Genomic DNA, 24,524 nt, shown 5'->3' on the forward strand with positions numbered 1-24,524 from the left:
GGACACCTATCTCCTACTGGAACCCCTAAGTGCAATCCAGGAACTAAGGGAAGATAGGCACTCCTCTGCCTATCTTGTGTGTGGGGCCTGATCGGAAGGGTGTGCTCAGAGTCACCGAACTCCACACAAAACAGCTGCGGGGGATGGACGAGGAGGAGTTGAATGCCCCTTATAATCTTTAGCCTACCAGGAGCTGGAAAAACATTTGTTCAGGTCCCCACCCCCACAACCTGCATCATGAGAAGGGATATGAACAAGGCTCCGCCACCTCTGTGATGAGTGCCCAAACCAATGGGCTATAGATTCTTTCTCTGTCCCAATTAATATTTGATTCGTGCTGGCTTTGTAGAATTCATGCCCATTCTAAGGCAACTATGTCTCCCTGTTCATCGTATAGGGAGCTGAGGCGTCTAACTTAGGCTTTGTGGGTCACAATAGCGTTCCTGTTACTTTTCTAGACATTGCAACAGTCAGCGTTGCTCTGCCTCAGTTCCTTTGTGGATCTGGGCTTCAGAGTGGGACTCAAGGTCTCTGACGTCCCCTAATGGAATTCCCCACCTTGAGTCTCCCCTGTAAAATGCATGTGGAGACTTAGGCACCTATGATTGGCATTCACAAAAGCCAGCACACCACAGGCATAGCTACCAAAATATAGGGGATATTAACAGTGGAACTTAGGTGCCTAGGGACTTTAGGCTCCTACAGGGGTAGGCAGCAGCTGAGGAGGGGTTTTGAGAATGCTACTGGCACCTAAATGCTGAACTTAGGAACCAAACTGCCATATTAGGCACCTGACGGTGCAATTCTCAAGGAGGTGTTAGGTGGCTAAGTCCTACTGACTCTCTGAGACTTATGCTCCAAAGTACCAAAGTATTTGAAAAATGGAACGTAGGCTCCTAAGTTACTTAGACCCTTCTGAAAATGCCACCTCTGGTCCCTTGCTTCCTGGGTCAGAGGAGAACGAGTACTTTGCCCTCCAGCAGGGCCTCTGGTCTGAGCAACACAGATGGGCTCCAGAGGCCATTCCATCCAGCCCTACGTGGCCAAGAGGAAGCTGATTCCTGCATGGGACTGGGGGCCAGTTTGAAGAAGAGCTGTGCCACAGAGGGACTTTCCACAGACACATGGCACTTCAGGAGCTCAAACAGAGGTGCTTGTCAGCTGTTGTGCCATTGGCTGATCCACTGAGGATACCATTTTAGACGTTAGTAACATGACCACTTGCGAGGAGACAGCGTGCATCTCTAAGCTCCACCCAGGGGTACTTTAGAGCACGGATATGGACTCCATAAAGCAGTGAAATATTAAACACATGAGGCCTGATTTACAGTCGTGTTACTCTGATTTTATGCCTGTGTAACACCACTGAGCTCAGGTGGCAGGAAGGACTTGGATTCAGGCTACAGCTGTCTAGATAAGAATTCCCTGGGGTGGGGGAAGCTTTCAGGTGTCACAAAGCCAGTGGTGCTGGCTTCTGCTGTAGCATTCCCCCCTCCCCCGCTCTCCCACCATGGGATTAGGGATCATGGTAGGGCAGAGTGTTGGATCATATTAAAGAAGTTCTGTATTAAAATCACAAATGAGTTTGATTCCCCATAGTTTAAATTCCAGGGTATTGCTAATTAAGAGGTCTCTTGGGTTTTGGTACTGTTTCTCCCCCTCTATGTGTGAAACTTGCAAGCTCCTAATTGTGTTAGTACATTCTAAGACAGAGTCTGTTCTCAAAGCAATTCTTTGTAACAACAACTACTCACACAGAGAGAGACTCAAAGCAATACTGTGTAACAACAGAAACAGCACCCAGAGACTCCCCGCCCTTTTGTTGATTCATCTCGCTTTGTTAACAATTGTGATTAAAATAGAGATAGAGGATGTATGTGGATGGATGCGTGGTGTGGATAATAACTGAATGATCAGGGAGATGCCAGCCTAAGAATCCAGTGTCCATCGGCTGAAGAAGGCGTCAAGTGGAAATAACCAGAGGACCCCCGGAGGGCAGACTGGAATCCACCCAACAGCCTCAAGAATGGGAAAACCAAAGAACAAGATAACATCTGGCAGCATGGAGCCGTCAGGAATGTGCCATCTGCTGATTGATTCAGCAACAGGATGATGAAGCAATTCCCATAGACTGGCATAAGAAGAAATTCTATAAAAATGGACTCTAGAAAGTGAGAATTTTCGGGTCCGATTCTGCAAACCAACTTCCAGGAGCATCAGATGAGCGTCTGACAAGGCCCTGCTCCCTCCTCATGTCCAGGCCACCTGGCCAGTGGCTTGGCATGAGCAACTCTAAGGCTGGTAACTATGATAACAACCTTGCAGAACCTCTGTGTGTGTGTATGAAGGAATGTGTGAATAAATATGAGATTGAATGGAATGTTATAGCTATAACTAACTGCTTACTATGATTCTTTCTGTATTCAAAATAAATGTGGCATTTTGCCTTTTCCTCTTTAATAAGATCCTGCTGGTTTTTATTTTATTGGTATAATAAGAGAGGATGGCTGCTGGAGGTGGGGATGGGTGTGATGGGGGCTAATTCTCCTTCGGATTGCTCTCACACCAGGGCCAGCTCAGCCTGGCCCAAAGAATCAAGGAGCCATAACTGGCTTCCCAATGTCTCCCTCCCTTCTCATATGCAAGAGATAATTTAACCCTAAGGGCACAATCCTGCACCAATGCCATTTACCTCAACAGGTGCTGGATCAGGCCCTATATCTCCACTCTGTCTATGCCTCTTTTTTAATTGGGGGAAAAACTGAATGTTTATCCCAGGCTCCCAGGTGAGGCCAGCAGATTCCACCCTCCCATAGCATAACTGATTTTTGCATGGGGGGCGCCTTAGCATAGTTAAATAAATAAACCCACAGAAGACTGACCCACTTTTACAGGAAAATGGGGTGTCCACTCAAAACTGAAGCCTTGCAGATTTCTGAGGAGGCCTGGCAGGTATAAGGATGGCTATTAAAGGGAAAGGAAGGAGTAGTTAGCAGTTGTAACAACATTGAGGAAGGAGAAAGGACAGTACGACTATCACTGAGGTACAACCGTCCCATGGATGCATCTGATTCCAGTCTGACCTTTCCTGCTCTTTCTTCTTGAGGGAAATATATTCTTCTGAAACATTATCCTGTCTTTGATACTAAAGATCTCTGAAATCAGACCCTTAATTATAGAGGAAAAAGAGAACTTGCATGCTGAGATCACATTAGGAGAAATCAAGCAGGAGAACACTTCTTTGGTTACTGATCTTTCTTATCAGATCCCCTATAGATTGCCTCTAAACACACAGTAGATTCAGCTGCTTGCCCTGGTTCTTGTGAATACAGACCTAGTCAGAATAAGGGAGTCCCCCACCCCCTTGCCCTCTTTGTTAGGGGTACATCATATTTGTTTTCTTAGAACATTAGTTTCCTTTCATCAGGAAGAATGGTGTTCACAGATACAATATTTACATGGACAGAGAGAGTCAAACTTTGTGCATTTTCCCTAAATCCAGACTTACCCTACTTTCAGCAGTACAAAACGACATAATTACAGAACAGCTCAGCTCTGCTTTTAGGGTTGGATGCAATCTAAGCTTTTTCTTTCAAGAATAACTTTCTTTCTCAATGTTATGTAGGTGGAATTGTCCTACAGTCATTAATGAATATTCAGAGGCCCAGCTCCTCAGCTGGTGTGAATAAAACTGTATAAAAAAGTGGTGAGAGGAAAATTCAACCCTTAGATCTTGTTCCAGCAATTGGATCTACATGGGCCTGCGTGGAATGCCATTGGCTTCATAGAGGTGCAGGGCTCCAGCTGCAGAGTCAGAGTTTCCTTGTGAATAAATTTATGTCCTTTAATTGTGAAAGTCTCATTTGTGCCTTACCTGATGACTCTGCTTGTATTGGGCTCTTCCTGCACCCACTGAAGCTTCTCCACCACTCTTGCTCAATCTTGTTGTGGAAAGGCCACCTGTGTGGAAGAGAGAACAGTTCAGTGCGTTGACCCCATTCAGTTCTTGGCTTCTCCACTGAGATTGCAAACAAGGATAGCTAGTTAGCACCAGGTGTAATGTGCTCTCCTATCCATTAGGAACCCTGCTGAGATACCCACCTTCAATCACAGATATGCATCAGCATCATCAAACATGCACAGTCTACTGAGGACCGTTGCGCCAGCCAGAGTGACCATGGTTGATGGCACTGCACCAAGCATTGTGTAGCGGAGCTCCCAGATTTGTCTCAGTCCTGTGAATCCATGAATTTCTGGGGCAGCCCTTTGGGCAGCACCATGTAGGGTCAAAGTGTACTCCTCTTCATGCATCAATGGAGAGTTTGAGAGCATGGGGTGCAGTGGTATTTTTGTCTGCCCTAGTGATGTGGCTGAAGAGCATGCAATGCTAGTTTTGAATATAATGAGGGATTGGAGGAAGGCCAGATCTCTGTGAGATTGTGACAATTTGCACACAACCAGAGCAGTTTATCCTCAGGATTTGGTGCTGACAGCACATGTAGAATACCTCTAGCCACTCCAAGGTTTCTGACCTGTATACCAATACAGGTAGTATGCAGGTTAGATAGATCCTGAACTCTGTCTCAATGCAAAAGACTTTTTTGCATCCATATGTGAGACATGGACTTCAAGCAGGAAGCAGAGAGACATATTCATCAAATAATGACCAGTTTGCTGTGACCTTTTGGACTCTGCTTGTAGCCTAGGTAGATAAACCTGTAATGCTCTCCACAGTACTCAACCCCGCCTGGCTCAGCTGTGAGGTTCTGGACCTTGGTCTTCTGCCATAAGACATTCAACCTCATGGTACAGGTGAGATCTTGGATACCTTGGGGGGCAGGGCTCAAATTCTCTGACTTCTTCACAAGGAAGGAAGTGTTGTTGGTGTAGTCTTGGTCAGTAAGCTCTTTTTGACCAGTCTTGATTCTGACATGTGGAGTAGCAAGTCCTGATAACTGGTCGACAGCTTAACAGAATAGAGCTGGGGTGAAAATGCATCCCTGCACACCTGAGACTGTATAGAAAGTCTGTGAAAGCCAGGAACCAACATGCACTCTTGCACCAGTACCGGTGTACAAGAAGAACATATGGAACACCAGTTCCTTTTAGGGCAAGCCGAAGTGTTGACCCGTCATCTGAATCAAAAGCTGCTTTGATGTTGATATATACCACAGTTGTGGCAGAGGTTGATTCAGGGCTCAACTTTCCTAAAATTTGTGGTGTTCAGATTGGGCTTTGAGGTTTGGGCTCGTCTCCAGCAGCTGGCTGGCTCAGTGGTTTTGTTATACCAACTTCTGATCTTTACTGACTTGAGCAAGATACATACTGCTGATCCAGAGATGCATGGTTCCATCTTTCAACACCATGAACTACCCCATTCTCTTAGCTGTTGTTTCAAAAAGTGAAAGCCCACTAGGGACTTCTCTTGAGTCCCCAGTTGTAGCAAGAGACCAGATGGATGTACATGATGATATAATTAAGTGAAACCATTAAGGTTTGGTCGCCATAAGAGCTTACTCCTGAAAGCATAGAAATCCACTGAAAATTCATCTGTTTAATGTGGGCAACTAGCGTAGTGCTCATGTTTCAAATCTTTCAGTCCTTGTCTGCTTTGCTTCCCCCACACCTAGAATGTGGCTCTGTTTCTGTCCATACATGTATGTCCAATGCGCAGCAAACGGCAATGCAGCCTATATGGGATATTGGAAAATAAGGGTATTTTCTAGGGCTATTGATTAATCGCAGTTAACTCACGCAATTAACTCAAAAAATGTAATCATGATTTAAAAAAGTAGTTGTGATTAATCGCAGTTTTAATCGCACTGTTAAATAATAGAATACCAATTAAAATTTAGTAAATATTTTTGGCTGTTTCTCTACATGTTCAAATATATTGGTTTCAATTACAACACCAAATACAAAATATACAGTGCTCACTTTATATTATTGTGTTTATTACAAATGTTTGCACTGTAAAAATGATAAAAGAAATAGTATTTTTCAATTCACCTCATACAAGTACTGTAGTGCAATCTCTTTATTGTGAAAGTGTAACTTACATATGTGGATTTTTTTTGTTACGTAACAGCACTCAGAAACAAAACAATGTAAAACTTTAGAGCCTACAAGTCCACTCAGTCCTACTTCTTGTTCAGCCAATCACTAACACAAATAAGGTTGTTTACATTATGGGAGATAATACTGCCGGCTTCTTATTTACAATGTAACCTGAAAGTGATAACAGGCGTTCGCATGACACTTTTGTAGATGGCATTGCAAGGTAGTTACATGCCAGATATGCTAAATATTCGTATGCCCCTTCATGCTTCGGCCACCATTCCAGAGGACATGCCTCCACGCTGATGACGCGTGTTAAAAAAATAATGCATTATAAAATTTGTGACTGAACTCATTGGGGGAGAATTGTATGTCTCCTGTTCTTTTTTACTCACATTCTGCCACATATTTCATGTTAGAGCAATCTTGGATGATGACCTAGCACATGTGGTTCATTTTAAGAACACTTTCACTGAAGTTTTGACAAAATGCAAAGATTTCTAAAGGTAGCTACAGCACTCGACCCAAGGTTTAAGAATCTGAAGTGCCATTCAAAATCTGAGGGGGATGAGGGGTGGAGCATGCTTTCAGAAGTCTTAAAAGAGTAGTACTCCAATGTGGAAACTACAGAACCTGAACCACCAAAAAAGAAAATCAGCCTTCTGCTGGTGGCATCTGACACAGACGATGAAAGTGAACATGTGTCAGTCTGCATTGCTTTGGATCGTTATCAAGCAGAACCCCTCATTAGCATGGATGCATGTCCTTTGGAATGGTGGTTGAAGCATGAAGGGACATATGAATCTTTAACACACTTGGCATGTGACTATCTTGCGACATCAGCTAAAACAGTGCCAGGTGAACACCTGTTCTCATTTTCAGGTGACATTACAAACAAGAAGCGGGCAGAATTATCTCCTGCAAATGTAAGCTAACTTGTTTGTCTGAATGACTGGCTGAACAAGGACTGAGTGGACTTGTAGTCTCTAAAGTTTTACATTGTTTTGTTCTTGAGTGCAGTTATTTTTTGTACATAAGTCTACATTTGTAAGTTCAACTTTCATGATAAAGAGATTGCACTACAGTACTTGTATGAGGTGAATTGAAAAATACTATTTCTTTTGTTTTTTATAGCACAAATATTTGTAATAAAATAAATATAAACTGAGCACTATACACTTTGTGTTCTGTGTTGTAATTGAAATCAATATATTTGAAAATGTAGAAACATCCACAAATATTTAAATAAATGGTATTCTATTATTGCTTATCAGTGCAATTAATTGTGCGATTAATCACGATTAATTTTTTTAATCACTTGACAGCCTTAGTATTTTCTTAACTGCTATGCTCAAGGAAGGAACAATAATAATAAACAAGATGAGTAAACCAGACGGAAATCTGAGAATTCACTTTCTATTTAAAAAATCACTATTAACATTAGGCTAGTGGTGCCAAATTCACCCTGGGTGTAACTCCGCTAACATCCAAAGAATTATTCCAGGAACTAATTTGTCCATGGGATCTAAATGAAGATATAACATGCTCTCACAAGAATGACCATCTTACACACTATGCAGAGAACCATTCTAAACAGACTGTGTTTTGTGCACTAAATATGCAACACAAGTGTACAATGAGTAAACACGCTGGCCAAAACATCAGCTGGTATAAATGGACATAACTCCATTGATGTCAAGAGAGCTGTTGCAATTTATATCACATGAAAATCTGGCCAGCTGCCAGCTTCTGGCCAGCTTCCATCCCAAATGGGAGATCACAGAATAAATTTTATTTAGCACCAACATGATGCTCTTCCCCACGCCAGTGTGTAAGTCCTTTGCTAATAAAAACAGAGAGAAAGCAAATGGAGTTAGAATTTGTATGAGAAACCAGGTAGCCGAAGATCTAAATCAAATGGCAGTATTAATGTGCTAATTCTTACCTCCTGCCCCATCTCCCTCCCATTCCCACCCCCCAGTGGGCTGTCGGGAGGGGTGTTAACTATTAGACAAGAAACACACAGCAGTATCGTTTGTTTTTGTAGACTGCTCCTGTCTGATTTGATTACAACATTGTACAATTTTCCAATCAGTGCAAACTCCAAAATGGGATCACACCATTAAAAAAAGGGTCTATTGGTCAGCTATGATTTAAGACCATACCTACTGAAATCAGTTCTCCCAGAGCCATTAGGGGCTTTTCAATATTGCTTGCATGGGATCATAGATGCTTACGTTGGAAAGGGGAGATCGACAGAAAAGGTATATCGATGCTTATGTTGGAAAGTTCAATCTCCTACCGCTAGTGCAGGGTTATGCCCTACATTATTGCCCCAGGTGTGGTAGCTAACCCTTTGCTGGACATTCCTTCTGATTGTCATCTACCTCACAGCCCCATTTCCACCAGGAAGCGTTTCCACTATGGCTACCCTAAGCATGCCCTTGCTTAATTTAAGGCCTGTAAGTCTTGGGGGGCAGATTTTAAAAGGTATTTAGCGGCCCAACCCCCGATGATTTCAAAGAGCCACCTAACGGCCATTGATTTATACAGTATTATTGGTTCCCCCCCCTCCCCCCCCGCAATCGAGATCTTTCTGTGTTTTCTCTCTCCTGCACTGACAATACCTCTGCCTTTTGATACCACTTGACTATTTGATCAGCAGAACGCCTTACTTTATTTTCCAGTTCATTTAGGGTTAGGGAGGTGGCCAAGTCCTGACGCTTGTGCATCTGCCCCCACCCCAGAGATTGGGAGCTCTTCCCAGTCTGAGGATTAATAATTTGTCACAAGTCTTTGTCTCTGATTTGGGGACCACCTCTGCAGTAATGTTTTGTTTTCCACTTTTGCCACCAACATTATTTTTCTTTAGATTTTAACTGCTAGTCCATAGCGTGGCTCTCCTTGTTCTCCCTTTCTCAGTGTCTCCCATCCTCTCTCAGCTCCTTAAACAGGTTCCTGTGACCCCCATTAGTATTTGTTTTATGCATCAGAGCCCATGCTGCTGTCTTTATTCTGTGACTTCAAAGGGAGTTTTGTCGGATAAGATTTGCTATTTAGTTTTATTTTATGACGCTTCCTTGTGGATTTACCTTTGATTTTAATATGCATTTGATTGGCCTGGTGCTAGCTAGACAAGGACTCTGGAAATATTATGCCCATTTTTAATAATGCTGCAATGAAGGAAACAATTTTTATTTCCTGAACAAATGGGGCCATTGTGAAAGATCTTTGGTTGGTGTGAACCAGCCTAGCTCCAGTGCAGCGACACCAATTTATACCAGCTTGGGATCTGGCCCAGGGAATCAAGTACCTTGACATTCCCATAGATCAGTGGTTCTCAACTGTGGTCTACCGCTTGTTCAGGGAAAGCCCCTGGTGCGCTGGGCCGGTTTCTTTACTTGCCGCGTCCGCAGGTTCGGCCGATCGCAGCTCCCACTGGCCGCGGTTCACCATTCCAGGCCAATGGGAGCTGCGGGAAGGGCAGCCAGCACATCCCTCAGCCTGCGCCGCTTCCCGCAGCCCCCATTTGGCCTGGAGCATCAAACTGTGGCCAGTGGGACCCGCGATCGGCCGAACCTGCGGACGCAGCAGGTAAACAAACCAGCCCGGCGCACCAGGGGCTTTCTCTGAACAAGCGGTGGACCACAGTTGAGAACCACTGCCATAGATCCTTTGAAAGCCAAAGTTCTGCCTGCCCTAAAATGAGTTATCTGGCACTATATGTAAATGTGTCAGCTCATTGGTTGCATTCGTTCTGGGGAGATGGTGAATTTCTGAATATTCTCTCCTCTGGCTGAAGCTTTAGCTTCCTTTCCTTTAGAAAGCTGAGAACAACATGATGATGACGAATGAGCTATATATGAGAATATAGTCCATGTTGATCTATGTTGAACAGAGGAGTGCACTGGAAAGGACATAAATAAAATCTTCACAGAGCAATACAAATATTTCCCCTTCAAGCACCCGGGGGTGAAGGAAATCAAAGTCAATTTGCATCCACATGGGGGTATTTAGAAGGATATTTGTAATTCACCACATGGGCAGCCACACTGTCTGGTAACCCTTGAGATCATTTGTGGCAATGTACATGACATTAGATAGATGGTCACTGAAGTGAGAAAAAAACTCAGCCTTCCTTTTAAATGCTAATGGTTCCATATGGATGGGAACTAAACTTCTTTTTGTTGGTAGCAGTAACTGATAGTGTTGATAGAGGGAAAGAAATTGTGTACCTTATTGTTAACTCACACTCTGTTCAAGCAATGCCTGCTTGTTAACAGTGGCCTAATTTTGTATGTAACAAATCTGACGGAAAAGATCTTCAAGATCAAAGAGCTTTGGCTGGGTTACAAACACCATGAAAATAATGAAGGATTATTCTGTCCTGGCATGCCACGCAATGGTTTAGCATTTAAAATGAAATAGTCTAAGAAGGATGTGAGAGATTTTGTTATTCATATTCTCACCTGTTGGCTGAGTAAACACTAAGGGCTTGTCTACGTGGGGACGCTCAAGAAAGTCAATCCGAATTAAATAAAAGGTGTGGATTAGTTAAAGTGCATTAAACCCATGAGTGGACACTTTCATTCAGAATTAAAGTGGCTTTAATTCATTTTAATTCTGAAAGAGATTGTTGACACAGAAGTTTCATGCAATTTAAATTATCCACTTTGAATTCACACCTTTAATAATTCAGATTAATTTTCCTGTCCCCGTGTAGACAAGTCTTAATAGTAAACAACTGCCAAACTTCTGAGAAAGGAGGAGGAAAACATGTTTCCTGAGCTCAGGTCTACACTAGGAAATTAAGTTGGTATAACTATGTTGCTCAGGATGGTGAAAAATCCACACCCCTTAAACCAACCTAGTCCCTGGTGTAGACCCATCAGCCCAGCTACTGCCTCTCAGAGAGGTGGATTATCTATGTGGATGGGAAAAGCCCTCCCATTGGCCTAGGTAGCATCTTCACTGAAGCGCTACAGTGGCTCAGATGCAGCGTTTTAAGTGTAGACAACGAGATTCAGATGTAGGGCTCCAAGCTAAGACACATAGGTTTTATATGCACATCTTGTTTTCCTCCAATACGTCTTCTGCACAAATGGAAGGGTGTATTGGCTGCATAGTATTAACCCGAAGATTATAGGAAACATGATGCTGGTGCAGCAGAAAAGGTGAGCTTTAAGTCAAAGTGCATTCAAGTTATGATCCTATTCAGCTGAACAGCAATGAGACAATGCACTTTGCAGAAAGAGACTACACCCCAAAGAGTATTAGTGTGAAGAAGAATGATGGACAAAGTTTGGTATTCTGATCCAGAACAGATTTGGACTGGGCTGAATTAAGGCTCAGGTTAGAAGACAATGGCACCAAAACTATGGGAGCTGTTCTCAGGAGATTTTGGCTCAAAGTGGCAGATATCTTGTGAGATCAACTCATCTCATGTCATTTCTGTCATTGTGAAGTGTAGGAATCTTGACAGGAAGGTTGAATTTGAGGTTTCAGGCGTATCCAAGCCAGAAAACTCTCCCGTCTTTTGATTCTGGATCCCAATCAGACACAAATCCCTTAAGGATGGGTTTGGATCTGGGGGTTCAGGAGAGAATGTGAAATATACACTGAAGCCAATAATACTAAATCTTTTAATAAAATCATAATTCAAGAAAAAATATGCACCTGGTAAATAAACCTTTTGGAGTTCTCTCAGCTGGGTCACTCCCTTCTCTTTCAGCCATGAGGCAAGTCCTCCAGCACATACACACAGGGGCAATGGAAGCTCCCTAGAAGTGTGGGGGTCACTGGTGCCTGAAACATGGCCCTGCTATCGCACCACCTGTTCTCCTCAAGGCCCCACCATCGCACTGCCAGTTCCCCTTCGGCCCTGCCCCTTCTCACTCCTCTCCCCGCCTCCCCCCGTCACTTGCCGTTAGGGCCAGTACAAAGTGGGAGGGCATAGCCCTTTGACCTTTAAAAGTGATGGGGACATGGCCCCCTGGCCAACCTGTTCCGGCGCCCCTGCAAACACACTGCGGTTCTTTACCGATGGTTCATACTCAGTTCTAGGAGAGAGAACACAGACACCCCACATTTCAAGACTGGGGTTTTTAAAGATGTCTAATGGAGTTGGCTATTGAAATTCCATGGGAGTTGGTTGCCTAGATTTACAATGTGGACTCCATCTTGGTCTGGAACAATTAGGCATCTGGGACAATGAAGACGCTACTGTCACATGCTGTTAAGCGATGACATGATATACTCTGTTGCAGTTGGACATTTTATTGATTTATATTTGAAATCCTGGATGGCAAGGTACAGAGAAGCTGACATGTCAGGTTCAGATTTAATCTGTGTATTTCTACTTATACTGTGATATAAATTGAACACCACTGTTTCAGGATTCTGGGTAAAGAGTAAAACTGTTTGAGCTGCTCCACTCTGGTTTGAATTAGCTCCTAGAAAAAATATTTTTAGCTTTGAAGACTGTGCTATAAAATCTTGAACGTCACATTAACAAACAGACAACAGACATTTAACAAATTGGAAAAAGGTTGGTTCCAAATATTTTAAAAGATAAATTCATACGTTAAAAAGATTGAAAATCTGACTGGTATTAAGTAGAAAGAACTGTACAAAGCTATAGCTAATATAGAAGAAAGCAAACTTTAAAAGTCAGTATTCCAGCAATTTTTATACAGTGTTTATAATTAATTCCTATCATTGTACTAGTTATTAGGTTTGGTATGCATAAACTAAGCACTCTTCTAATACTTTTAACAAGAATAATGAACCAGTTCTGGGATCTATAAATAAAAAGACCAATTCAGATAATAATACCAAGCTCTTACATAGCGCTTTTCACCCATAGATCTCAGAGCACGTTACACAGGAGGCCAGTAGCATTATCCCCATTTATAGATGGGGAACAAGAGCACAGCAAGGTGAAGTGACTTGTGAGCAGGGCCCACAGCAGTGCTGGGAATAGAACCCAGCTCTATTGAGTCCTAGGGTATGTCTGTGCTTAAAATGCTACCGCGGCAGAGCTCCAGCACTGCAGCTGAGTCCCTGTAGCGCGTCAGTGTCGAATCACCCATGCTGATGGGCTGAAAGGTTTATTTATTAGGTGCATATTTTTTTTCTTGAATTAAGATTTTATTAAAGGATTTAGTATTACTGATGTAAGTGCATATTTCACATTCTGTCCTGCAGCCCCCGATTCAAACCTGTGCTTAAGGAGTTTGTGTCCAAAACCAAAAGAAGGGATTTTTCACACTTCTGAGAGATGTAGTGATGCCAGTGTAAGTTCACAGTGTAAACCAGCCCCTAGTCTGGTGCTTTATCCACTAGGCAACACTACTGTGAAGAGACGATAGAAGATTTTCAAAGGAGGTTGCTAGAGTGTGCATCGGGGTGCTTTGAACGTTGGGAATTTTCAACCCTGAGCGGGTGGTCCAGGAGCTCTGACAATATCACCTCTATTGTGACTGCCCCAGCTGTAAATAGTGGAACCCCCAGTCTTAGGCATGATCAAAAGGTAGCTTCCCCATGAGGTTAGAGTATCGAGCTACCGTGGTGCCCACCAACACCTGCACTAGTCAGGAGACCCATCTGGTGACCGTGAGGTAATTATAAAACAAGACATCGATCGAGGAAGCTTTGCCTTCGGAATGTATATATCGGTCAGATGCCAGCTCAGAATAGTTGCTGGAGAAGTATTGTAGAGAAGGAATTTAAATCAGACCGGGGCTATCACAGCATACCTTACCGGTCAAACAATCTCAGGAAACACCCTTTCTCTGGAGCTTTACTTGGAACACTGGACACCCAACCAAACCTCCATTACCTGCATTTTTAGCCCACTGGAGATCATACCCAACCTGCAGGCATGTTTCAGTGATCTGTGATCTGCATATGGAGTATAAGATGGGTAAATTGCTCTCTGCGCTATGGGTGGGTATGAAGAAGCCCCTTTTGTCCTTGTCACAGGCACCAGAGGCAATAACCAGGGCCAACACCTGCAGAGAACTCTACTGAATATTCCCCTTCTGCTAAAGATGCAATGAGTCACCAGACACATAGGCCCTGGCCTTGTATAAGAGGAGGGTGCCAGCCTACTGTCATGGCCGAATTCAGTCAGAGGGCCTATTTCAGTGGGGGGTTCATGAGAAAGCAGACTCCACTACCACTCTCCACCACTCCACATCCTAATTCCTTAACCCTAGGCCTGCATATGTCAGAGCTCCAAGAGCCATAGCCAGTGATGTCACTCGCATTGCTTGTAGCCGAGTTACCTGTGAGCATCCATCTCCTCCGACTGGCTTCCATGTCTTGCTTTCCCAGCGACATCTGGTTGATCTGGCCTCCTGGGGGATGGGGGACGGACTCTCTTGCTGGAGAGACATGCATGCAAAGTTTTCCTGAATCTGCAGAGAAGGAAGATATTGTCAGGCCACCACTGGAGCGAGTAGGTATAGCAGCTACTCCCAATACAGCACCATGCTAAACACACACTATCCTCACGAAGCCGCAGCAGATGATTTATTAAACACCCCTCCCCCCCGACTTGCCCTACCTGCTTCCCAGGCAGGGTAACCCTACTGGAGATGAGGAGGCACCAGAGGCCACACTTCGAGGACCCAGTGACACTGCACAGCTGCTGGCCCGGGGAATAGAGATGATGCGAACCCTTTTGGCCAGCTGACAAAGGAAGAGGGTCTGTTGGTGTGTTAAGGGGATTTTAAGATGATTCCAGCCAGTGTGAAGAAGGCACAGAGAAATCTGAATTGCACAGATTACATTAACCCATTCATTGCTGGCTGACACAAATGGGAGCAGTGTGACCAAGGAGGTGCAACGCAAGGTCATCGGTGCCAGTGTCCCTAAGGATGCATGCAGAATCTGCATCAGCTTATATGGATGCTGGCAGACACTTGCTGGATCAGATGTTTTAGCAAACTCAGCTGTCCCATTATTCTTTCCCAAATACTGAAGCATTAGAAACAGGTATATGCATGAAGCCATGACACCTGAGCAAAGATCTCCCATCAACTCTACCATACACTGAGTCCAATACCAAACTGAGCCCTGGATATGTGCACTCCCTGAGCCAGAGGTACCAAATGAGCTCACCTCTGACTCCGTGATGGGCCCCACCTCTTCCAGTGACTTTCTGCTGTCAGACCCCACACCTGACTCTCCTCAAGCCACATCAGCCTGCATTGTCATCACTGACCAGCACAGTGCTTCAGCTCTGCCAGGAGGAGGGTGCATCACTAGTGCTCATCTGCCCTGGCACAGCACCCCACCTGGCATAGGGTGCTGCAAGAGGGGGGAAATAGGATAATAGGGACAGATGCAGCCATCACCCCAGCCTCCTGCTCTCCTCTGCGTGAACACATTGTAATCACAGAGTCAGATTAATAGGCTGCTCTTTGCATGAGCCATAGGCAAGCATCACCATGATATTGCAGGGAACAATCTGCACCCACAAAAATTGCATGATTCAGTTCCTTGTGCACTGCTCACCTGGAAAACTGTGTGCACTGTGTCTGTCCCTGATTTGTCGCACCTGGATTCTGGCCATGGTCCCCAGCTCCACCACTTCTGTCCTGGTCCTGCACACTTCATCCCTCTCCTTAGCCAGTTATCTTGCAGCAAAAGCTGATTTATGTCCACTCCCTCAGGTGAGGGCCTGACAACGCTGTCTCCTGGTAACAATGTGGTGCGCACACCAGGAATAACCTTTTGGGGAGCCTATTGTGCCATGACGCTGATACAGACGCCAGGATCTGGGAGGTGTAACAGCGAGGAGCCCTTCTCGACATGGTAGTAAGGAAAACCTCCAGGCTGCACGAAAGGGAACAGATTGGCTGATGCTAGTGGTGTCCCCCATGGTCCCAGGTGAAAGGACTCAGTGGTAGCCTGCCTGAGGAGATGGCAACCCTGACAGGAACCGAAGGGGTGTGCCTGCAGGTCATGCTTCAGTTCATCACAATCTGCAAGCCTCCAGGCTCCAACAGGATAAGCCCTAGTCCTAACACTGCATTACCTGCACCATGAGGAGTTCCTTCCTGGGCTCACAGACCCTCGCTGCAGAGTGTGGACTCTTCCTGTGTGTGAGTCTGAGACAGGGCAAGTGGTGCCGGTCTCATCCTCTGTTTCACTTGCCCTCTCATGGCTAGGTGTTGTGCTGAAGCCAGAGTCTGCTGCACCCCCTTTCCTCAAAATGGCAAACGAGACTGATCCTCTTTCAGGCCCTCTCCCCCAACCCCTGACTCCCTGTCCTGTCCCTTCTAGTCTAGTGCTCCTCCTCTTTCTTACCTCCGGGCCCACATGACTCTGAACAACTGCTGTTACTCACTCTCTCCCCACTGGGCTAGCCAGAGTCTGGTTTGTGAACACAAACTGTATTTGCACATATATGAGGGAAACACCTCAGTACCGTATTTGCACATACAAATACAGTTTGCAAATATGCTCTTGCACACCCAGAATTTTAGATGTGGCATTTGGAATTGTGCCTGCAATTTTTTGTCTGTATATTGTAGCCCCTTTGGAAAATTTGGGTCTGGATCTCAACTTCCACTCAAAGAAAAATGAAATTTAGTGCATGAATAAAATGAGAGCATGTTTAAAATGTTTTTTGTTTTTTTGCATTTTTGAGGCATTTGGAGATTTGTTTGTTGCAGCACACTTTAGATGAAAGAAAATAATTTGCCTCCATTAACCTAATTAAGAATTTTTTGCCCTGTCCCTATAGGCTAGCAATGCTTTGTGTGAAATGCTTTCACCAGAGGACAGACTGGAAAAAAATGAAGTGACGGTACTCTATCTAAATTCTTCCCATAATCCTAAACTTCACCCAGAATACCTGGATCTTCCTGGTAGCGATCAGCTGTGACACAGACCAGATAAAAAAAATCTCATCATTAGTTTTCCGAGTTAAAATTCCATTGAAATAAATGCGGGAAGTTCACCCTACACTTAGACCTATTGGGCCTGATTCTGCTCTCACTTATGCCAGTGCAGCTCTGTTGATTTCAGGATGGGAGTCAGTCCTGAGCTACACTATTGTGGGTGAGTGGCGAACCAGGCCCAAGCTCAGACAACCCTGCCTTGGTTCAAATTTGTAAGGTTAGCACCGTACCCAGAGGTGAATGTAAGCCGGTACGCCCCGGTACGGGTACCGGCAAGAGCCGGTGCGCCGTACTGGGGTGGATCGGCTTCCCCAGGTGCAATTTAAAGGGCCTGCAGCTCCCAGCAGCGGCTGGAGCCCCCGGCCCTTTAAATTGCTGCCAGAGCCCCGCTGCCGGAGCCCTGGGGTAGCGGCGGCAGGGCTGGGGTGGAGATTTAAAGGGCCTGGGGTGGTAGATGGGGCTCCGGGGACGATTAAAAGGGCCCAGGGCTCCGGCCGCCGCTACCGCCCCGGGCCCTTTAAACCGCTGCCAGAGCCCCTGGCTGCCGCTGTTACCCTGGGGAGAGGGAAGGAGGCACTTGCCGGTACAGGGTGGGCCGGGGCTGGCTCTGACCCCCCAGCCCCACTTCTGCCTCCTGAGGCCCCGCCCCTTCCGGGGCCAAAGCCAGCCCCAGTCCAGCCCCGTACTGGTAAATCCCTAGACTTACTTTCACCCCGACCATAACAAGGAACTTTCCTTTTGAAAAATGAAAGGTTAGAATGAGCAAAAACTGATGGGGCCACCAAAAAGCATCGGCACAGCGTACTGTGCTTGTGATGCCAATTCTCCCCCCCACTCCCAGGTTTTAAACCTGTATGTTCTGAAGCTGCGTGGGTGCTCTCTGATGGTTATAGCAAACCAACTGCACAGGAATAAACAAACACATAGAAGTGGGGCTGGGGCACATGACTTATGAGGAGAAGCTGAGGGAACTGGGCTTGTTTAGTCTGCAGAAGAAAAGAGCGAAGGGGGATTTGATAGCAGCCTTCAACTACCTGAAGGGGGGTTCCAAAGAGGATGGATCTAGATTGTTCTTGGTGGTGGCAGATGACAGAGCAAGGAGCAATGGTCTCATGTTGCAGTGAGGGAGATCTAGGTTGGATATTAGGAAACACTATTTCACTCGGAGGGTGGTGAAGCGCTGGAATGGGTCACTTAAGGAGGTGATGGACTCTCCATCTTTAGAGATTTTAAAGGGGCGGCTTGACAAAGCCCTGGCTGGGATGATTTAGTTGGGGTTGGTCCTGCTTTGATCAGGGGGTTGGACCAGATGACCTCCTGAGGTCTCTTCCAACCCTAATCTGCTATGATTCTATGATTCTAAGTGGATGTAAAGATTATTTGAGGGAAAGGAGGCAAAACATCTTGTCAAGCAAGACAGGAAAAGGCAAATAATAAAATATAGGTGGGAGTGTGAAGGAAGAGGAAAGAGAAATGGTTCAACAGCTTTGTCACATAGACCTCTTAGGTCTTACCAAAGCATCCACCGGTGGACCAGCACTTTAACTCACCAGGCTGCTGGAGCTGGCTGAATTTGCAAAGGGTTATTGAGCTCACTAACACAAAAGACTTGTATGAGGTTGTGTAACATGACATCATGAACAATCTTTATTGATTATTCAAAAAACTTAGGAAGAACTTCTATTAAAAGCTTAAAATAAACCAACTATAGATCTCCACTTGTTCAGAAGAGAAATAAATCTCCCACAAACGTATACTCCTTCAAATGGAATACATTTTATGAATCATTTCCCAAAAATCTGTGATCATTATACTGGATGTGTTAATTTCCCAACAGATAACCCATCACATGATGATTTTTTTAAAATGAAGTGAAGTGCCTTCATTACCAAGGATTGGCCAAATTCTGATCTCACTTACACTGGTGTAAAGCTGGAATAACTCCACTAAGGTCACACTGAAAACTAGCGTGAGATAATTAGGACTCGATGGGAAATTCTGGCCCCGTTGAAGTAAATGGGAATTTTGCTAATGATAGAAATGGGGCTAGGATTTCACCCCAAGCATTCAAAGCTGAATACTTTTTGTAATACGTAAGATGTGGAGGGAATCAAGGGAAAGCATCTAATATTTATATATAAACTGACAACTCTGAAAAATAGAGGGCCTGTCTCCTTAATATGAGAGAGCGAGCGAGCAGAGAGTAATTTTTGAGGGCAGGAGGAATTTTGCTTTAGACAGACAACATTCCCCAATAGGATGAAAAGTGATCAGTCTCTAGCTTAATGAAACTCAGGCCTTGCTGAGAGAAATATTGCATGGGTTGTACCAGCACGTGTAATGCTGCTTTCTGAAGTATAGACTGTGACCATATACTCTAAGATGGGAGGTCAGAAGTCAGCTATACTAATTTACACGAACTGGCCACAGATGTGCAGGAGTGGAGAGCAAAACTCAATATATCAACTCAGTTCTTTTTCCTTGAAGGAAAACACTCCAAGGCTGCAGACCTTTCCCCTCCTTTCCCCATCCTCACAGAGTAGTGTTAAGCACACCCTCGCCCTACATGCAAATTGCCTGGAAGCTGTATCTTGCAAATAGGTGGCTTAACAAAGAAAAAAAATCACGTCAAATGTAAAAAAAACCCACAACCCAAGAATATTTTTAATATTTCTGCAGTGCATTTACCCTGATGCACAAACGTCTTTAGTACTTCTCAAGTTCATCGGTCAGAGTGAACAATCATATGAATCATAGAATCATAGAATATCAGGGTTGGAAGGGACCTCAGGAGGTCATCTAGTCCCACCCCTTGCTCAAAGCAGGACCAACCCCAACTAAATCATCTAAATATGACACTATTTACTTCTCCTTGTCCCCCAATATACACGTGCTAAGCTGACCTTTGATAGGATGGAATGTTTTGTAATCAATTCTTAAAGTTATAGCACCACTGGATTTTATTAACTCGCATAACAAAACAACAACAACAGAACCCAACAAAACCCAGGACCTCATAACTGATCAGCCTTGTTTTATCCTTAAAGCTGCTTTAACAAGCAGGGAGTAATATATTGCAATTGGTATGCCACAATTCAACTGTTCTGTTCTTAAATCTAATATTGCAGCTGTAGGTTAAGTTTACACCAGAGCTTTCAAGAACATGAAAGTGTGGTACATCTGTGCAACAGAAAGCTAAACATCTCTTGATCTGATGTGTTTACAGTGACATCTGATATTGTGGAAGGGTTTGGAGTTTGTTAAAGCTACAGAACAACTTTTAACTGGTGTCATACGACAACTATGGTCTGCAAAAATCTCCTCATAAACTGCTCAGCCTGATGTGAGACAAGTAAAGCCGAGGAGGATAATGTTTTCTCAAGAATCTTTGTAGATTCGTTTGATGCAATGGAAATGGAACTCTGACCATAACTTCTCTTTCCGACTGTGGGCCATATGCTCAATTATTTCAATCAAGCATTTGAAAAATAAACACCATTTAAATAAAAACACCTGAATACATCATAATAGCATAAAGAGAGAACACAATATTTCAATGAGTGATACTTAAATCAACTGGGGGAACTTAGTACATTCAGAAATCAAAGAGCCTTCAAGTTAACAGGTGGCAGAGCTGTGTATGGTACCCTGGACTTCATATTCTGTGTAACGAGCAGCTTCAGCATTATTTACTAGTTAGTGCATTTATTAAGCTCATAAGTAGTTCGAGAAACTTGGAAATGGGCTCATAAATGTCAGCTGCAGTTTGTGAACTGCAAGTATCTGAGTGTTTTGATCAATGCTTTTACAGGAAAGTTAAAGGGTTATTAAAATTGTTTACTACTGCTACATGAAAAGGGAACAAGCCTGCCGAGTAACTTCAGTGGCAATAAGATGCATAAGGCTGCAGATTGAATGCTGCAGCAGAAAAGAGTTTCCACCTTTAACTAAAAGATTCAGTTCACACACAACATCCGAGTCCACACACTAGGAAGCTTGTTGCATGTTCTTTCTTCACAATGAACGATACAACTTTATGGTTGGTTGGTTTTGTTTGCAACATTAAGTGACCAAGAACACAGGTTTCTGTCAGAAATATTTAATATGAGTAGGTTTCTGCATGAACGTTTTCTCATGCGCTAGTATGTCCTTCTGACACCTGCTGTCCTTTGAGAACTCAAAATGTGGAAATTAGGTAAGAAGATCCTTATCTGCCATTTCCTCGGAGGCAATCCACATTGATGCATTAGGTATTATCCAGTCTGACAGCTGAAATTCATGTAAGCTAACATACTACACTGGAATCCATTCAGGTTTCAAATTTATTATTTCAACCAGAATTAAGAACTACCCAAAGCCTCTTCATAAAAAGGCACCAAGGCTGCACAGTGGCAACTTGACTAATGGGGGACAGTCTGCTTGCATAAAAAATACCTTAAAAAGCATATAATTCCATGGGAGTAGATCTGTAGCAATAGTCTCTTGCACATGGAAATTGGATACAGTAAAATGCAACAACAGTGCTTCCCCTCAGTTCAATTAATTGAGAAATAAAAATTGCCCTTAGAAAGGAAGAAATGCATTCATATTTCTTAGGCTTTTTCCTCTTTTTTGTAACATCATAATGTTCTCTTCAGGGGTGGGAAACTTAATCTTCAAGTTCAAAGCCTGTTTCATCGTATAGTTCAGGATGAGATGACCTGGAATGCCGTGAATACTTCAGTTGCAGAAAATCGCCCAATTCATCAAGGGCATTCAGGACCTGCAAGATCATTACACTGTATCAGTTATCTTAAAAGGATTTAAAGCTGTTCTCACTTCTGCTTTACATCTGAACAGCAAGTGACACAAAAACATATGTGGTTTTCACAGTTTAAAATCAAACAAAAAGGAATAAAGTCAAAGGGGTGATTTTTTCTGTCAGCTACACTGGTGAATGTCAGTGAAATCAATTGAGTTACACTAGATTTACATTAGCATCGCTGAGAACAGAATTTGGCTCTACGGTAGGCTATGTTGTGGCAATATTTATTAGCCGACTGTTGGTAAATTGTGTATATTTCTCAGACATACAGGGGGAAAAATACTCCAACTACAAATTCTCTTTTTTTACATGAAAGAGGCACATACATAATATAAGACAACATTGCTGTATCTGCATACATATCCCAAAGGCCAGTTTCGCCACTGTATAACTCCAGAGGTGGACAAGGCCCAGATGTCTATCAGGGTCATTGTGACTATCTTGAACAGGATTATGTGGTTTGATAGCACATTTTCCACTTTTGCTTGTATTAATATCACAGCTGGCCTGATCCTATAATGTGAATGGCTGCACATCCTCAACTCCGACTGGATTCAATAGAGAGCAAGGGCATTCAGAATCTCCCTGGAGAAGATCAGAACCCTGCAGCCTCAAGCCCATGCCGAAGAGCAGCCAATAGGTTCGTATCAACTAAAAATATAGCACCTGTCCTTTCAATCCTGTTTCTGTTTACACAGTAACATATGCTCAAGAATAGAAAAGTCCCCCCCGCACCTGGTTTAAGACTGTGATAAAATGAGCTAAATAAAGAAGGACCTGCAAAGTATTTCAGAAAAATTACCATCCTTGGAAACTTTCCATTTTATGGGTCTTCCCCCGTATGTATTCCTGCCAGTGGTTTAAACCAATGGTTGTTGTGGTGAGAAATGGAACAAGAGCTGTGTGTTTTTATCTTACACTGGATATACAGCACAGTCACGCAGTGGTTGTCGTTAAAACCTTTTCAGCTGCCTGAGGTAACTAAACCACACTACCCAGGGTGTTTCCCATTCCCCACGTAAGGCATAGGGAACTTTAGATAGTGTTGCAAACACTATGGCAATGATACCTAGCTGCAAAGGCAAACCTGGAAGTTGTAAAAGGTGACTGCCGAGGAGCAGCGTTCAGTTCAAGGCCCCAATCTGCATACTGCAGTGAGATGAATTGCAAGATCAGTGCTTGAAAATTGTAACTTTCCTGTTTTGAATGCTACTGTTTTAAAGAAAGAAAACCTAAGCGAAATAAAGAGATGAAGCTCCTAATCTCCAGGGTGATTTCACTGTGTATTACTGCAGTTGCATAATCAAAAGCTTAGGCAACTCTGGAACTTCACAGCAAAATAACAGCCTACCTACCTACACTTTGGTAACTAAGGACATTGATATATATATTTATGTTACCATTCAACTTTAACTTCATGTTGAGTATTCCGTTGTTCCTTATTGTAGTTTTAAGATTAGCAGGAATTTCCTACTGCACATGTACAAACCAGATTTTTCAATTTTGTTTCTAAAATGGTTTAAATTGGCCTGGAAACTAGTCTTGAGTATACGGCTAAGGCCTCAGTCCTCCACCTGTGTTTGGATCCATGTGCTCACTGAGGTCTGCTTGGGCACAGGGGCCAGCTGCATGGAGTCAGAAGCAGGATCAGGGCTCTCTTCCCACTTTGAAAACACTGAGTGTATAAAACGCATCAGTTTCTGAGAGTTATGCTCATGCAAAAAGAGCCTTAAAATCTGTCGGCAACCAAAAAAGTTCCACCCTTGCCTAATTCAAAAATGGATGAACATATTTCATCCAAATTTGCTTCTGCCTCACGGGGTGGGGGAAATCACCCTTGGACTGCGAGGAAGATGGAAAATTTCAATCTTAAAAATACTTTTTTTAGGAAGTTATGAACAAATGGAAACAGAAGTTTATAATGCAAGTCTCAACATAACTGTAACTGCCCTTCCGGAAGCAAGTAAAGATACAGGGATGAAACTGGTCATATCGCACCTTTTAGCCCTCTTGTTTGATACAAACAATTCCAAATATTGGACTGAAAGTTCCACATGTATCATACAAAACCTAAGACGGTGCCATATTTTGCTGCTGCAATGTAACTCACATAAATATGGAATGAATATAAGGGCATGGACACCCTTATATGCAATTACCACCACATCATTTAGCATTTCCTGCCCTAGCAGTTTTGCCCTAGCAGTTAAGTTTAGTCTTGGTGTGCTCCTCATATAGGTCTTTATTATTATTAATTATTATTATTATTATTTGGTCACTATTAGGAATAGAGGACTATAGTACAGTTAATTGTTGTATAATTTAATATTTTAAATAAAATATGTAATTATAAAGGCTTTAAAGACCAAGTGACAAAGATCAAGAAAAGCAAATGCAAAATGAATGATTGAGATTCAACATAACAGACTTGTAGCTTCTCCCAGCCCCTCTAGCATCTGATGTTAATTTCACCAGGACATCTGCTGTGCTTACCGTGTCTAACATCTCCCGTGTATGTGCAGCTGACACACAAAACCGAGCCCTCGATTCTGTGATAGGAGTAGCTGGAAATCCAACCACAACCACCCCAATATTTTTGTCTAACATGCGCCTAGCAAAAGCCCTGGGAGGAGGGAAAGAAGAAAACAAAAGTGAGTTATTGCCAATAAAGCACAAAAGAGAAAATGCTCAAGTGTGAAAAACAATGGTTAAAAAATCCTAGCCATACTGAAGTCAATGGGAGTTGTACC

At 43.6% G+C, this 24,524-nt stretch overlaps 1 protein-coding gene across 3 annotated transcripts in view; it reads right to left on the reverse strand.

Moving 5' to 3' along the window:
* Positions 1 to 20,282: 20,282 nt before the first annotated feature.
* The window catches only part of SPTLC3 (serine palmitoyltransferase long chain base subunit 3), a 134,509-nt gene continuing 130,267 nt past the window's right edge, over positions 20,283 to 24,524 (reverse strand). For 2 of the 3 annotated variants that reach the window (XM_043544037.1, XM_043544036.1), the window contains exons 11-12: positions 24,268 to 24,397; positions 20,763 to 21,732 (exon numbers count right to left, since the gene is read on the reverse strand). In XM_043544037.1, the coding sequence (XP_043399972.1) occupies positions 21,619 to 21,732; positions 24,268 to 24,397 (244 nt within the window). In that variant the 3' untranslated portion in view covers positions 20,763 to 21,618. Of the gene's footprint in view, positions 21,733 to 24,267; positions 24,398 to 24,524 lie in introns of all 3 variants that reach the window. The other variant, XM_027826543.3, reaches the window with a different exon arrangement.

This window comes from Chelonia mydas, chromosome 3 (genome assembly GCF_015237465.2).
Source record: "Chelonia mydas isolate rCheMyd1 chromosome 3, rCheMyd1.pri.v2, whole genome shotgun sequence".
In the NCBI taxonomy this organism is placed as follows: domain Eukaryota; kingdom Metazoa; phylum Chordata; order Testudines; family Cheloniidae; genus Chelonia; species Chelonia mydas.